The sequence below is a fragment of the Vicugna pacos genome, chromosome 11 (assembly GCF_048564905.1).
Source record: "Vicugna pacos chromosome 11, VicPac4, whole genome shotgun sequence".
In the NCBI taxonomy this organism is placed as follows: Eukaryota; Metazoa; Chordata; class Mammalia; order Artiodactyla; family Camelidae; genus Vicugna; species Vicugna pacos.
The window spans coordinates 37,905,762-37,922,409 of NC_132997.1; the positions used below are offsets into that span (position 1 = coordinate 37,905,762).

General features: G+C 47.6%; 1 protein-coding gene across 2 annotated transcripts in view; it reads left to right on the forward strand.

Annotated features, from left to right (window-relative positions):
• The first annotated feature begins 13,699 nt into the window (after window positions 1-13,699).
• VSTM4 (V-set and transmembrane domain containing 4) overlaps window positions 13,700-16,648 on the forward strand; it is an 88,250-nt gene continuing 85,301 nt past the window's right edge. For both annotated transcript variants that reach the window (XM_072971166.1, XM_072971168.1), the window contains exon 1: window positions 13,700-13,832. In XM_072971166.1, the coding sequence (XP_072827267.1) occupies window positions 13,778-13,832 (55 nt within the window). In that variant the 5' untranslated portion in view covers window positions 13,700-13,777. The remainder of the gene's footprint in view (window positions 13,833-16,648) is intronic.

The following is a 16,648-nucleotide window of genomic DNA, read 5'->3' on the forward strand; positions in this document are numbered from 1 at the left end:
TGTTTAAGGCAATGGCTAATTGAATGAATCACGTTATTGGGCTGGACCCATAGGAAATTGACATCTCTGTAGGTTACACACTGGCACAGGCATCCGAGATGGCAGGTGCCCAGAGGTAGCGATGGCGGCTGGCTAAGTTTTTTGACCTATGAGTTCAGATATGTCAACTCTGGGTTTTAAAATGCTGCTACAAGATATGTCTTCACCCTCTTAGGGGACTTCATTCACTCAAGAAAACACACGGTGGCTCAATGGGTGCTAAGCAGGCTGATGAAATGTGGACCCCAACCTTGCAGTGAGAGGCAGATAGAACAGGCAATTGCAAAGCAAAGGGAGGAATCACCTAAAGGAGGGTTGGGGAGCCCAGTGGAGGGCCCCCAAACTCACGCTGGTTGATGAGGAGGGAAAACTTTCCAAAGAGGCTGAGGCTCCCAGAGGCTTGAAGGACAGAATTAGGGAGACTGGGAGCTTTTGTCAAAGTCAACACAACTAACTAAGATGGCTTCTAGGAGGGGTGAACAGTGTTAAATGTGGGAGTGAGCTGAAGATAAAATATTCTTCCTTTCCTTTGGCATATGGAGGTTGCTGGTGGCTGTGATAAGAGCAGTGTCAGGGGCTGAGGGGGTCAGAGGCCAGACGGGCATGGAGCAGTAGTGGACATGAGAAAAACCACTGGACACAAGTATTAGACAACTCCGCTGGCAAGTTTGTCTAAAAAGAAAAGCAGTGATGGCTTAGCTGGACAGAAGGAAATGACAAATAGGCAAAGATGGGGAGAGAGCAAGTTTCTGTGCCGGTGGGAATGACTCAGAAGAGAGGGGGAGCCTGAGAATGCCAGAAAAATGGGGGAGGATCGAAGAAGAGGAGTCAAGGAGGTGAGAGGAGACTGGATCTTGACCAGATACGAAGAAACCAGCCCCTGACAAGAGTGCCCTGGTGTTCTCTGCCATAGGGCAGTTAGGTCAAGTAGGGTTTGGGAGCCAAAATGATGGAACTTGAATATTTTTTCTACCTGAAGACTGCTGGGAACTCTTGAGGACTTTTAAGCAAATCAGGTTGGCCTTGGTGAAAGATCACTTTGGTGAACAGGGTCAAGAATGGGTGAGGCAGCTTCACTGGTGACAAGGAGTTAAAGAGCTGGAGGCAGGATGTGATGCGTTCAGAGAGATTTCGGAGATGGAAATGTCAGATCTTGGCTAGTGTTTGACGAAGGTGGTAAGAGAGGAAGTTGTCCAAAATGACTTCCAAGTTTGTTTGTTCGTTTTAAACCCGAGTGGTTGGTAAATGTCGGTGCCATCTGAAGACAGTGAAACACCAAAGGATGAGATTCGCTGGGACGCCAATGAGCCTTTTGAGGAAGCTCAGTTTGTGATAGAAACCTTCAGAAGGGAGCTAGTTAGAAAGATCTGGGGCTCGGAAGAGTGTTAAACGGGATGGAGATGGATTTGCCGTCATCTCTGTGTGTGTGGTTACCGTGGTGCTTTACGTGGCCTTGTGTTAGATGCATTCTCTCTACTGGTCCCAGTGCAACTTGGAAGCCATGGGATCATTTTAGAATGGATGTCCGTCAGGGGAATGATAGCATATCACCATTTTCAAGATGCAGCAGAGTCACAGACTTCCTAAATTCCCCATGAAAAGGGATGGAAGTTCTTTAGGAAGAGAAAAGAGATAGGACAGTGATTCAGACTTTGTCAAGCTCTTCTCAGAAGCGCTATCTGGGGCAGAAGGGAGCTCAGAAGGAAAGGAGAATTCAAAGGCAACCCAAGGGGAAGGGAGGCAGCTGAGCCAGAAAGAGGGAGCCCTAGTGATGAGAACATTTCTATTCAGAAATCAGTTACAAGGGAAGTAAGATGAGGCATGACATCTAAGCTTTGGAATTTCAGCCTTTAAAAGACGAATGTATTTATGTGTTAAAATCACTGATATTCCAAGAGCCAAGCATTGTTCTAAACACTTTAGGAATCTTGAGTCATGTGATGCTCTTCACGATCCAATGTGGTGGGTCCAAGGATGAGTCCTGGTTTCTAGGTGAGGAAGTTAAGACCTTGTCAAGGTCATACAGCTGGTGTACAGCAGAGTCAGGCTGCACACCCAGGCAGCCTGGTTCCAGAGCCTACGCTCTAACCATCACACCGAGAAGCAAAATATTCACGTCAAGACAGAGGCAAGGTATTTAGGAAAAGCAAACATGTCAGCTGCATAGGCTGTATTTCCTTTAGATTAAGCAGAAGCAGCTGGAGATGGGGGAAAGGATGACGGGCGTTCCGGACAAATGAAAGATGACAAGAACTTTGGGTAAGCACGCTTTTCATGTAGAGGATAACTGTAGCTGACCTGGATGGAATAAAGAAGGGATGAAATTGTTCTTAAGATAGTGACTTATTTTTATTCAAATAATTCTTTGCAGCTGGGGCGGGCGGGGGGAAGTTAATTAGGTTTATTTATTTATTTATTATGTTTTTAACGGAGGTACTGGGGATTGAACCCAGGACCTCACGCATACTAAGCACACGCTCTGCCACTGAGCTGTACCCTCCCCTCCCCCAAGACAGTGACTTATTTTTTAAAACATAACTTAAACTCAGCTGAGTTTGTGGTTTAAATATTCATTTGTGGTTTAAACTCATCACTTTGTAGAGACCTGGGACCTCCAGCAAATAAGACGAGCATTATCATCCCTTGATCCTTCCAGAGGATGAAGGGACTTCAAACATTTTAGGTCTTGGACTACTCCACACCCTTTATTTTCCCAGGCTATAGAGAAAGATGAAATTTGTTTTATGAAATTTACAGAAACATGATAATAAAGATGGCACTAAAAAAAGTAATATATTGATCTCACTTATAAACACACAATGATATCGAATCACATTGACAGAGTGAAAGGAACAATTCACCATGACTGAGTCTGAGTCATCTCATGACTGTAAAGAGAAAAATGATTAAATCTAACAAAACTTTGTATTGAAAGAAGGATCTTATGATAATCTCAGTAGATATTAAAAAGACAATATTCAAAATTAAGCCTATACATTTATGGCCAATTGATTTTTCAACTACTGTGCCAAGATAATTCAACGGGGGAAGGAAGAATCTTTTCAGCAAACAGTGCTGGGACAACTGGCTACCTGTATGCAAAAGAGCGAAGTTGGATTTCTGCCTCACATCATATATACAAAATTTAAAAAAGACTTACATGTAAGAGTTAAAATGATAAAAATCTTAGAGGGAAACAGACGTGTAAATCTTCATGATCTTGGATTACACAATGGTTTTTCTTAGCTGTGACTCCAAAAGGACAAGAAAACAGAAAAACACATAAATCGGACTTCCTCCAAATTAAAAACTTTTGTGTTCAAAGGATATTATGAAGAAAGTGAAACAATCCACAAAATGGGAGAAATACTTGCCCATCACATAGCTGAGAAGGGTTTAGTACCCAAAATACATAAAGAATCCTTATAACTCGACAGTAAAAGACAAGCATCCTAATTTAAAAAATAGGCAAAAAAAAAAAACCTGAAAAGTGTCTAAGAGTGTAAAACAGTGCAGCCACTGTAGACAACATTCTAGCAGTTTCTCAAAAGTGAAAAATAGAGTCACCATATGGCCCAGCAGTTCTGATAATTGAAAACACACATCCCCTCAAAAATCCTGTACACGAATACTCAGAGCAACATTATTTCTAATACAAAAAAAGCGAAAACAACCCACATGTCCGCCATATGATGAATGGATAAACAAAATTCTTCAGCCATAACAGAATGCAGTACTGACCCATGCAACAATATGGATGAACCTTGAAAATGTTATTCTAAGTGAGAAAAGCCAGACGCAAAAGGCTTCAACATGCATTGTTCTATTTATATGAAATATCCAACGAGGCAGATTTACAGAGACAGAGATTCAGGGCAAGGAGAGGAGTGAGAAGTGACTGCTTATGGATACAGAGTTTGTTCTCGGAGTGATGAAAGTGTTCTGGAATTAGACAGCAGTGGTGATTACATAGCTTTGTGGATGTGCTATGAACCGCTGAATTGTATGCTTTAAAAAGCTGAATTGTACAGTATGCAAATTATATCTCAATTAAAAAAACATGTAATAAACACAACAATAATTCCTATGTTATTTCTAAAACTAACAATAGAAACTTTCTTCAGATGATATAGAGTACTTATCTTAAACCAAGTAGCAAAAAAAGAAAAATATCTATAGACGTTCCTAATGAAATCAGGTAAAATATATCATCTATTACAATTTTTATTTAACATTGTTCTGGAAGTTCCAACTGATTCAGTGAAACAGGAGACCGAAATGTTATTTAGAATGGACAGAAAATTCTGTTCTTTTTCAGAAAAAGACAATATGCTTACCTTGGAAGCGCAAATGAATTCATTAAAAATTTTTGAAAAAAATGGTAATGAAAGGATTGAGACATAGGATGGATATCAAAAGCTTTCTTATGTATTATGTGTGACTGAATAGGGAACAACGTGGAAAGTATTCCATGCACTAGATAAACAGATATTCATGGAAATACCGCAACTGTAATGAAATGTCAAGGTGATTCTTTCTGGTTGGTAATTTGTTGATAAATTTTGGTCTTCTGTAAGGTGTTTTATGTCTATTTTGAGGGAATATGGATTTTATAATAAACAGGCCATAAAACATTTAATAAAACATTAACTTCTCAGGTTGGAAGTGACATTGGGAGCCTTCCCCGTTCACCTTGTGGTCTATAGACCACACTCTGAAAACCCTGGTCCTTCTGAATTAAATTAGCTTTGATTTTAAGAGCACTTTATAATGGGTGAGGAGCCAGCCAACCCTAGAGAGTTAGGTTACAAAGCTCTTTATGTGATGTGTCCTCATTTCTTGTGAAGGTTGAAAGCTGAGTGAGAGGGTGATCTTGTGAGAGAGCCAGGGAGGGCGCTCAGATGAGAGAAAGGGTGAAAACATAGCGAAGCTGGGAAAGAAAACAAGACAGTGCAAACAGGGCTCTGGAGGGAGAGGAGGGGAAGGCATGGCCGGAGGATGAAGGAAAGATAAGGAAGTTGGAGAAAGGAGATAGATGGGGAAAGAGAGAAATGGTAGATGCTGAGGATGACACATTGACCAGGGAATGTGACCCATTCACAAAGGGGGGGTCCAGGTAGGAGGCTGGAGGAGGAAGTTAAGGGTTCATCAAAGATGGTGGAATCCTGACTGACCCTTCCACTGGGGGTCCCTGGGATGCTCAGTAATGGATGTGTCCTCCCAAATTTATAGGTTGAAATCTTAACCCCTAGGACCTCAGGATGTGATCTTATTTGGAGATAAAGTCTTTAAAGAGGTAACGAAAGTAAACTGAAGTCATTATTAGGCTGGGCTCTAATCCAATAGGACTCATGTCTTTATAAGAAGAGATTGGGACACAGATACCCACAGAAAGTCCACGTGAAGACACAGGGAGAAGATGGCCATCTGCAAATCAGGGAGAGATGCTTCAGGAGACGCCAACCCTGCAGACACTCTGATCTTGGACTTTGACTTCCAGACCCGGGAGACGATACATTTGTTGTTTAAGTCCCCATCTGCAGTGTCTTGTCACGCAGCCCTAACAGGTGATTACACATGCCAAAGATCAGGAGCCCGAGGCAGGCGGGCAGCAGCCAGGAAGGCTCGAGTAGATCCGTGTTTCCCGCAGGGAGCCTCCCTGGTCCCAGGCCCTCAGAAGAGCAAGCACACAGCAGGCACGCCATCAAGATCTGCTGATTTACGTGCCCGGAGTGGCATATTTACATTTGAGACTGAGAGGCTGACTTTTGGCAAGGACCGAGTGGCTTCCCGGCCCCGAGCACTCAGAGTGCTCTGGGCTCCAGACAGAGGGCTCTGTAGAAGGAATCTGGTGGCCCGGGGTCTGGTTAAGAGAACACAGTATGTTCCCTTCCATTCTCTTCTAAGCCTCTAATGCTTCCCCTGCGGGTGAGATTGACCAGAAGGCCCTACTGGGAAATGGGCTTGGCCAGGGATAATGAGGGTCAGGATGGCTGAGCCGTAGGGAGGATGGAACCAGCAGTTCACGAAAATGCCAAGCCTGATGCCAGAAGCCAGACCCTGTGTGTGTGTATGTGTGAGAGAGTGTGTGAGTGTGGATGAGTGTGAGTGGGTGCACACGTGGTACTTGCTGCTCTGTACTGGGCTGTGCCTGGCTGGGGTTGGAGCTCAAGGGCCGGGAGAGAAAGGTCTATGAATGATGCTCTGACCCCCGAGGTCTTGTGGACACTCTGCTGCCGGACTTCCTGCAGCTCCTCCCGGGGCACACACACCCAGCAACTGCCCAGCGAGGTACCATCAACCTCAGGACAGGAGAGTGAGAAGTCCCTAAAGCAGTACTTTGCAAACTTGAGTACTACCCTTGCAAAGGCCTAGAACATTCTTGCAGGGCCCATGTTGACTTTTTGAGAACGTAATTATTTATTTATTTTCTTAAATTTTACTTTATTTATTTGTTTATCTTTTAATTTTTTTTTTATTGAGTTATAGTCATTTGACAATGCGGTGTCAAATTCCAGTGTAGACTGTGTTGACTTTGTTCTTGCTCCTTAAACAATGACTTAAACAACACAAACTCATTCAAGTGTAGAGCTACTTGATAGTGATAAAAGAAAAACAAATTTATGAATTAAAGACAAACACAATTACAAGAGTTGTAAAACTCAAACTGACAACATTAGTTTTATGCGACCGTTAAGCCTGGTGTTTGCAAAACCAAGTTGCCGCCTAAGTGAATATGGGACTGGATGCAAGGCGGATTCTTCTGCGGGTGATGGGTCCTCTCTGCTGCGTGCTAAAATGACACAATCTCCCAGTGTGGACACTATGTAAAGCTATGCCATCTGAGGACATCCTGATTGCCAACCCACATGCAAGCAAGGCACAAGGAATCAAGTGTCACCAGATGTTTCTTAGGTGCCAATCCAGAAAATCCATGTGCTTTAAGTTTTTTTCTAGATCTTCCTAAAGTTTTAAGAGTTCTGTTAGGGAGGATGAGGAGCCCTGGGGCCCTATTTGGGAAAGAAAGCCTGGGGGCACTGCTGTGGAACATCCCTCCTCCATTCCAGACACTCACCCACCGCTTCCCCCACACCCAGGGCCTGGGCTCTGGCAGGAGGGACACAGAGATGCCTGATGGCCAGTGTCTGGTCTTGGGGGTCAGACAGTCCAGCAGGGACACTTATGACGGTGTATGTAGAGGTTTGTATAAGAAACTGCGAGGGCACTGAAGAGGGGACCAAATTCAGCCTCTGAGGGCCTGGAAGGCTTCCTGGAAGAGGTGATGCCTCTTTAAGCTGAGTCTTGAAGGAATAAAAACCTAGCAGCCCTCTGGAGGGGCAATTAGCTCAGATATCCCAAACTGAGCTAGGACTGGGGCTCTGCATTTCTCAAATAAAGACTGTCATTATAAATAGGGAAAAGAGGGTTTATTTTGCCTTCTAGAGAGTTTGCCCCTCTGTCCCCATGATCTCCTCCTTGGGCAGTTAATGGTTCAGTAATTTCATCGTCAGAGAGCCATTCATTGACTTAAGATTTGTTCTCTATTTTAATAATAATATCCTTGGAAAGCTCTCATACTAAGACAATATAAGCCTGTTACATGTTAGTATGAATTAGTTCATCAGTCAGTTATATATCCAGAGAAAGTCCCTGAGGGAATGGAAATGGAGTTTGGGTGGGACTGTGGGAGAAAAGTGGGACCAGATCTTGGAGCTCACCTGCCGAGGGGTGGGTACCTGGAAGAGGGAAACATACCCTGAAGATATCTCATCTCTCATCCATCCATGTGTGGAGTGGGCTGCATGTGTGTGTGCAGTTGGGGGAGCAAAAAGGTAGGTAGGGTGGGCTGCTTTCTCACTGAGAGAGAGGAGGTTACTCTAGATGCTGCACAAAAGACTAGCTTCCTGCATCTTGCCCTGGGATGGAGGCTTGAGCCTGGGCCCGGGAGCTGCCTGGGCTCTGCAGCTGTCAGCCAGGCGTCCTCTTCGACCAGCCCTGGCTTTGTTTGGGTCAGTGTTTGGGAGGAGCCTGAGCAGTCCTGACTCTGATATTCCTGGTCCATGGTAGCTGACAGCCAGACTCAGCATTCCTCTGCAGAACTGAGAGGCAAGCCAGGCTGGCAGTGGGAGACTCAGCTTGAGGACATCTAGTCCATGAGCAGCATGTTGACCTGGAGCTGATGTTAAGAAATCAACAGCCAGTTTGTACTTGGGCACGGCTCTGAATCTTGTACACCTGCTTCTCGCAAAACCCCTGAAGCCCTCTGCTGCCCCAGTGACTTCCCTTCATTCTCTCTGTTTCTCAGCGTGGACATGATCGCCACTCTGTGTGGACTGTCATTTCCCATGCAGGACTGCCCATTGCATAGCCCGGCATTCGCGTTACAGCCTCTGCCCCCTGAATGCCAGTTGTGTAACCACTCTCCAAACCATTGTAACAATCAAAAATGGCCCCCGCATTTCCAAAGACCCCCCTAGGGGGTCCACACTGCCCATGGAAGGGAGTGACTGACTGTCTCTGCAAGAACAGACCCTGCCAAACTCCATCACTGACCCATCCTTATTCGATTAACCAGAAGTATTCAGCACCCACAGTACACAGTGTAGGTGGAGCAGGGAGACCAGGATGGGTTCATCCACGGGGGGCTGAGCTCCCAGCCCCAGACCTCTGTGGCCCAATAAAGGCTGCTCCTGAGATACATCTGAAATGCACAAGAAGAATGAGGTGTCCTCCCAGACTCCTCTTTGTTTTTCAGCCCCAGGTTAGGGTCAGAGGACGACGGATTTTCTTGGTTCTCTTGTTTTGTTTTGGGATTAGCTGCCCCTCTCTTTGATAGCTGACCTTGGTGACAGCATCTCCAGTCTCCTGGCTCCGTACCCCCGTCTCTGTCAGTCCCCTTCGTCAACTCCTTCTCTGCCTACCCTTTCAATAATAACCTGCCTTCTCCTCCTCCTCTTCCTCCCTGCTGTTATGGGCTGAATCGTATCTCCCCCAGAATTCTGCTGCCAAAGTTTTAAAACCCTAGGAGCTCAGAAAGGGACTGCCTTTGGAGATAGGGATTTTAAGGAGGTAACTACATTAAAACGAGGTCATCATCAGGCTGAGTCCTAATCCGGTATGCCTCGCGTCCTCCTGAGAAGACTGGAGAAGGACACTGACACGCACAGAGGGAAGACTAAGGTGACGACACGGGGAGAAGATGGCCACCCACAAGCCAAGGAGAGAGGCCTTGGAGGGAACCAAAACTGCTGACACCTCAGTCTCGGGCTGCTTAGCTTCCAGAACAGTCAGGACAATCCATTTCTGTGGTTTCTGCCCCCCAGTGTGTGGCACTTTGTTATGGCAGCCTGAGCAATGACTTCCTTTCTTTCTCATTGATGAATTCACTGATGCACCTCTGAACCATTTACTGATGGCCCACCCAGCACCGGGCACTGGGCGAGGATAGGTTTCCTAGGACTCAGTGCTCGGCCCTTCTCTCATCTCAGAGGCCACGTCCTGGACAATGACACTCATGTCCAAGGCATCTGACATTGGCCTGAGGGTGACTCAATTGTCTTTTTCTTTCTCTACCCTCCCTGCGTTTGCAGATTCTAAATTTCCACATTTCTCTTCGATCTTCCGTCAATAGTATTGGAGTTATTAGACTCAATGCAGCCCCTGCCTCCAAGCCTGTAGCAACCCTAGTGATGCTCAGGGGACCGTTGTGACATTTCCCCTCCTTCACAGATGGTACCTGACATCACTGGGTTGCAGTACAGACTGCCGGGCCTCACATTTGGGGGCGCTCGAGGGCTTGATTCCTGCCTGTCCCTCCATCCACATCTCACTCCTCAGAATCAACGGCTCTTCTGGGCCCTCAGAAGCCACCTGTGGGACTTGAAAGTCCTATGTCCTTTAGCTTCTGTGCTTTGACATAGGTTGTGGAACAGGCCCTCACTCCCTGCTGGTGGGACTCTGCTAGCATCCTTTAAGGTTTGATTCAAGCACTGCTTTCGCTGTAGATGTTTCTAGCCCGACTAGGAAGAGTAAGTGGGCGTGGTTTCTGTTGTGGTCAGTGATGTAGACAACCTGTCCAGTTCTTAATTCCGCCCTCATTCCAATTCCTTCCATCTGGAACCTTCTAGAAACTGGGGCCATTTTCTTTCTGCATCCAGCCAGCCTGCAAAGCTTGGCACCAAGCTCACAATCACAGCTAAGGGCATGGAATGACCCTAATTTATATATTATAGCTTAGTTTGGAGAGGCTGTTTCTTTTTCTTTCTTTCCTTCTTTTTTTAAAAATTTTAATGGAGGAACTGGGGATTGAACCCAGGACCTCGTGCATGCTAGGGACACACTCTACCACTAAGATATACCCTCCCCCTGGAGAGGCTATTTCTACCTAGATATACTGTCAGCCTTACAGCTGCACATTTCCTTATCTTTAGGGAAAACCCAGTGCATTCCACACCCCTTCCCTAGTTGTGCAGGGAAAGGATGCTGTAGGTTTCATGAACGTTTCACCATCAATGGCTCCTGGCTCTTCCTTCGGATTGGATGGACACATCCCCTGTAACCACGATCTCTTCTTTCATATCTTCCCTCCCATCAGTCACAGCCGAAACTTCTTTTATCCAGTCTACTCTTTGTTCACTCCCTATTGGTGATAATTCAAGCATGCAACTAAATGCTTCTAGCTATACAATGCCTGTGAGCAGTAAGGAGAAAGAAAGCTTATCAATGACTTGTGTAAATCCAGACTGAAAAAGCAACACAGGAATCCGCCAGATCCCTTAGAAGAGGAGATTTACTTTTCTTTGGTGATTTTAGTTTAGGAATATACTTGCTGTGCACAAACTCAACTGGTTACAAAACCACGCCACGCTGTTTCATCTCTGACTCAGATTTTAGCAAACAACCGAGTAACATTAAGAGAGAAAGGAGACCTCCAGTCCCCAGCCTGCCACGTGATAGCAGAGTGCGTCTATTTTCAGGGAATTTGAATTTCTAAGATTCTTTCAGTGGTGACCTGTAGAATCAGGATTATTGGAGTAGAGCCTCCACATAGCTTAGTGCTCACAGGGACCTGGATCAACTTCAGAATAGTCTGAACACTCATCCAGAAACCCCAGACAAGCGGGCAGTTTTAGACGAGATAACTTGTTAAAATAATTGGATTGGGTTATGCTTCTAATTCAGAACACAGACCTGATGGAGCCAGAGGCTGGACGAATAAGTCAGTGGAGGGTTTTCAAACTGTCTTAAGGTTGTGAGTGAGTCAGCAGGCAGCAGGGTGAAAGGATGTATCTGGAAGACCTTTGCTATTTAGTCCAGAACGGCTGAAATACTGAATCTCATCTGGGACACCGGCGGTGTCTCCCCTGGGGACTGGGTACGGGTCCCCATTCTTTTGTTATGCAGCAAAGATCTTATCAGGATGGTTTGGTAGATTGTTTGGGAAGCTGAAAAGTACTATGAGAGCACACAGCCAAAATGAGAACAATATTATGTATCACAGAACTGCAAGAAAAGCCCTTTCTAGCTCCTAAATCCCCAGCATGGCATCAATTATTTTGCAAAGGGAAAGTGAGGCAAAGGGTGGGCATGTAAGTCTAATACTGGGTAGGATACCTGCTCAGTTCTGCAAGGAGAGATTGATGCTTAGAAATGATACAATAACCAAAGCAAGAATTGACTCCTCGAAGTGGGGCCAACCTGTGCAAGAGGTCCCTCGACTTTCCACCAACGGGGAGTAAATTGTAAGCACAAAAGTTGAGGTGGGAGGTCACGGAGGACAGAAAACAGACCAGCCACTTTTTTAGCTCCGCGCCCACACGCAGTCATGTTGACGTGCCATTTTATGTGCATCACCCTCATCTGGACAGTGAGGTTCAGAGAGGCTACGTTGCCCAAGGACCCACAAGTGGTACCCAGGGTGGGATGCTGGCTGGCTTTCAGAATGAGTGCTCTTCCTCTGGCAGCCTCTCCCCTGTCCTGCCAAGTAGTGTCAGAACCCAAGTTCCCTGTTTAGTCGGTGGCCCAAGAGCCCCAGACAGGGCTTCGGTCCCCTTAAGCCTGAGTTTACTAATCTGTAAAATGGAGCCTGGGATCTCTCAGGGATGGGGTGTGAGGCTTAGTTGCTCAAGCATGCAATGGTTTCCAAGCTCTGGTCTGGAAGTCTCCCAAGAAGGTCTGCATTCCTGGGCTGTAGGATCCAGTTTGACACCAGTTCTCGTCCTCACTTCTTGTCCTTGGCATCAGACCCAGAGACCTTGCAGCCAGCTCTCCATTGGCCCCTCAGTTCCATCACCAGCTCGATGCGGAGGGACAGGACTGCTTCCTCCAGTCAGGCTGCCTGGATGGTCAGTCCAGTCCCTGTAGAGCCCTGCTCCATGTGAGAGTTCCCACCTGGGAGAGTCCAATGGAGACCCTGGACCCTGGGACCCCAGGAAGTGCCTGGCCTTTGGAGAAATCACAAGGGCTGTGCACCCCCCTGGCCCGGGCTGCAGGGTGGATGTTCCCCGTGGGACCCGCCCTGGGGCTGAGCACCACCAGCGGGCAGCACCTCTTCTCTCTCCAAGCCTTCCTCACCCTTATTCACTGCTCTTAGAGAAAAGGAGACGGGGGGGGGGGCCTGTTCTCTTCTTTCTCCAGGGACCCACTCCAAAGCGAAGGCCACCGTTTGTGCAACCCCACAAAGCCCTCCCCTGACAGACACACACAAAACCCACCTAACGTACACTTTCCTTATTCTAGTGATGCTGGACTAACACATCAGTCAGGCTCAGGTCCCAGATTTAGATCCATGGCAAAGAGACCAGGCATTGGCTCAGGCGATTTGGGCTGAGTGGTCTTGTCATCGCTCCCTGGCTGTGTGACCAGGGACAGCCCCTGCATCTCCTCTGCTTCCTTATCTATAATCATAATAGTAAAGAACTGACATGCACAGGCCGGGGGCCAGGAGCAGTACCTTAACTGGAACTGTCTCACTTGGTCTTCTTAAATGTCTAATGAGGGATATAACCACTTTCCCATTGTACAGATGGAGGAAACTGAGGCACATGGAGATTAAGTGCCCCAGAGTCTCACAGGGGCAGGATTCAGTGACATGGTGCAAAGTATCTACCCTAGGTCTGTGGGTGAGGGCACCCTAAGCCGCCATTATTATTTATAGTGTCCACACCCTCTGAACTTACCTCATAGACCTCAGTTTTCCAAGGGTCTCCATCCCTGATCCCCTCTACCTTCCTATGGAAATTCAGCTTCTCCTTGGCTCCCAAGGTCCCTGTGAAGCGACTGCAGGAGGTCAGCTGGGCAGCAGGCTAGCCATGGGTCAGGGAAGCCCCTGCATTTGGTAGTCTCCCCTCTCAATCTCCAAGACGCCCTCCCCTTAGCAATAACTGTGTCTGTGATGCCAAGAACCCGCCAATGCTGCTGCAGCTATGTCTTCTCTGTGTCTGAGCGATCGCCTCCCAGAACCTCAGTTTTCACATCTGTGAAATGGGGGTGGTGAAATGACACGCCTGCAGGTGGCGGAGCGACGGCCTGCCGGGGCTGCGCCTTTGCCCCGCGCGGCTCTGGGCGCCCAGAGGCCCTGGCCCGGCGGGGGCGGGCGGCCGGAGGGGCGGGGGCCGGGGGTGGGCCGTGGCGGGGGGGAGGGGAGGCGGGCGCGGGGCGGGCTTCGCAGCGGCCGGGCCGGGCGGGCGGGCAGGCAGCGGCGCTGCTCCCGCGTCACAGCGCCAGGCGCGGCGGGGAGATGCGGCTCCTGGCGCTGGCGGCGGCCGTGCTGTTGGCGCGGGCTCCGGCCCCCGGTAAGCGCGCGGGGCCCGGGCGGCTCGAGGACCCCGCGGCTGGGGCGAGGGCGGCCGGCGCCGGGGAGGCCGGGGCTCGGGGCTCGGGGCTCGGGGCTCGGGCCTGGCCGGGAGGCCCCGCCGCCTCCGGGCCGCCCCCTCCCGCGGGCCCGGCTCTGGCCGCCCCGGCGGCGGGGCGCAACGGCGCCTGCGGAGCGTCCGGGACGCGCGGGCGGCGGGCAGGGCCGGCGGCGCCCCTTCCTCGCGCTCCGCAGAGACCTGCCGCAGCCCGGGGCCCCTCCAGGGGCCAGGCCGCCGGCTAGAAGATAGAAGCGGGAACGTGCGAGCCCTAGTTGTTGGTTTGTTTTCTTTTTTCTTCCCAACAGCCAGCGCCGACAGCTGTTGGCACGTTAGTCTGGGCAGCGACTTCCCTTGAACTCTCTTCGGGGAGTTCGTCGGAGGACCCAGTCCGAAGGGGCTGGACCCGCGCCGGCCGGCGGTTGGGGTCCGGGGACTTGTTCGTGGGCTTTTTGCGATGACCAGGCTTGGAGAGACAGGGGGTCCGCAGCTAGATGTAGCTGGGGACCCTTTATCAGAGCCCCCTGCTTTAAGAGCAGCCACTGCCCACACTGCTGGCTTTCATTTGGGGTTTCTGCTCTCTCTTCTAAGTTGCTGAAGATTTGTCTTTATTTCCCAGCTGAAAAGGCTGTGCTGGCTACAATAATAGTAGTAATGAATATATCAATGGTACTCATATTTCTCGGATGCCTGTTGGGTGCCATGGTTGTCTCATTTAATCACAACAGTGCTTGGATGTAGTGATGACAAGAGTAAATATATATCCCAGTGCTTTGCAAACATTAATTCAGTTAAGCTTGCCAATAACTTCTGAGGGAGGTGCTAATATTATTACCCCCATTTTATAGGTGAGGAAACTGAGGCCAGGTTCATGAGTCGACTTCCTTTAAGTCGCAAGGCTTGTTTAAGTGGTGGAGCTGGGATTTGAACCCAGGAAGCCTGGCTCTAGGCTGCCCTGACTGGCTAGGCTGTGTTGCCTGTGTTTTGTAAGTAAGGGGGCTGATGCTCAGAGTTAAGCAATTTTCCAAGGGTGACCCAGCTGCCAGATGGTGGAGCTGGCATTTGAACCAGCCTAGATCAGGCTGAGGGGGAGGGACTTGGATCACGTGGGGAAGAAATTTACCCGTTGTCCCCTGGCTACCAGTTTTCCAAAACGAATAAATCATCATTTTGGAAAATGTTCCTCCTTTCACAGTTGTCACTATCTTGGTTGACAACGACTGGAGGTTTACTGAGATGGTTGGGCCAGGGCAGCTCTGGTAGCCAGCACCTAGTGAGGTACAAAGGGGACACAGGGGTCTTTGTCCCCCAAGCTCCATAACCACCTTCTTTTCTTTTTTTTTAATTGAGATATAGTCTATTTACAATGTTATATTAACTTCTGGTGTACAGCGTAATGTTTCAGCCATACATATACATACATATATTTGTTTTCATATTCCTTTTCTCATTATAGGTTACTACAAGATAGTGAATACAGTTCCCTACACTATACTGTAGAAACCTGTTTATGTATTTTATATGTAGTAGTTAGTATCTGCAAATCCCAAACTGCCAGTTTATCCCTCCCTCTCCCCTTTCCCCCCAGTAACCATAAGTTTGTTTTCTGTTTATGAGTCTGTTTGTTTTGTAAATGAGTTCATTTGTGTCCTTTTTCTAGACTCCACATATAAGTGATATCATATGGTATTTTTATTTCTCTGTCTGACTTACTTCACTTGGTATGATAATCTCCAGGTACATCCATGTTGCTACAAATGGCATTATTTTATTCTTTTTTATGGCTGAGTAGTATTCCATTATATATACATGTGGTGTATGTATATCACAATTTTATCCTGTCATCTGTTGATGGACATTTAGGTTGTTTCCATGTCTTGGCTGTTGTAAATAGTGCTGCTATGAATATTGGTCTGCATATATCTTTTCAAATTAGAGTTTCCTTCAAATGCATGCCTAGGAATAGGATTGCTGGATCTTATGGTGAGTCTATTTTTAATTTTTTAAGGACTCTCCATACTGTTTTCCATAATGGCTGCAACAAATTACATTCCCACCAACAGTGTAAGAGGGTTCTCTTTTCTGTACACCCTCTCCAGGTTTTATGGTTTGTGGACTTTTTCATGATGGCCATTCTGACCCGTGTGAGGTGATACCTCAATGTAGTTTGATTTGCATTTCTCTGATAATTAGCAATACTGAGCATTTTTCATGTGCCTATTGGCCATTTGTATGTCTCCATTGGAGAAACATTTGTTTAGGTCTTTTGCCCATTTTGAGGTTGGCTTGTGTGTTTTTTCGTTATTGAGTCGTATGAGCTGTTTATATATCCTGGAAATTAAGCCCTTGTGTGACTACCTTCTTAATCACAGGTGCTGTCAGAGAGGATGCCCCCAGAGTGGGGATTTTGGGGATTGGGGACATTCTCATGTTTCCAGGGGACCTCAGGAGCCTTGAGAGCTGGAATTGGGGAGCGTTCAAGGTCCAGTTTGGCTGTGCTCAAGCCTGTCTAATAATGATGCTGTAACTTACCACGTGCCCTCATTCTTCTTGGCGTTTCACTCACAACGCCTCCTCACGATCCCCCAAGAGACGGCCTGGCAGAACCACTTCATACCTAAGTCTGGACCCTTACCCGCTGCACTTTTCTACCTCTCCATTTTGAGGTGAAGCAGAGCCTTGGATCTTACTTGGTCCCACCTTTCATTTTATAGAAAAGTAAACTACGGGGTGAAATATTTACTCAAAGCCAAGCTATA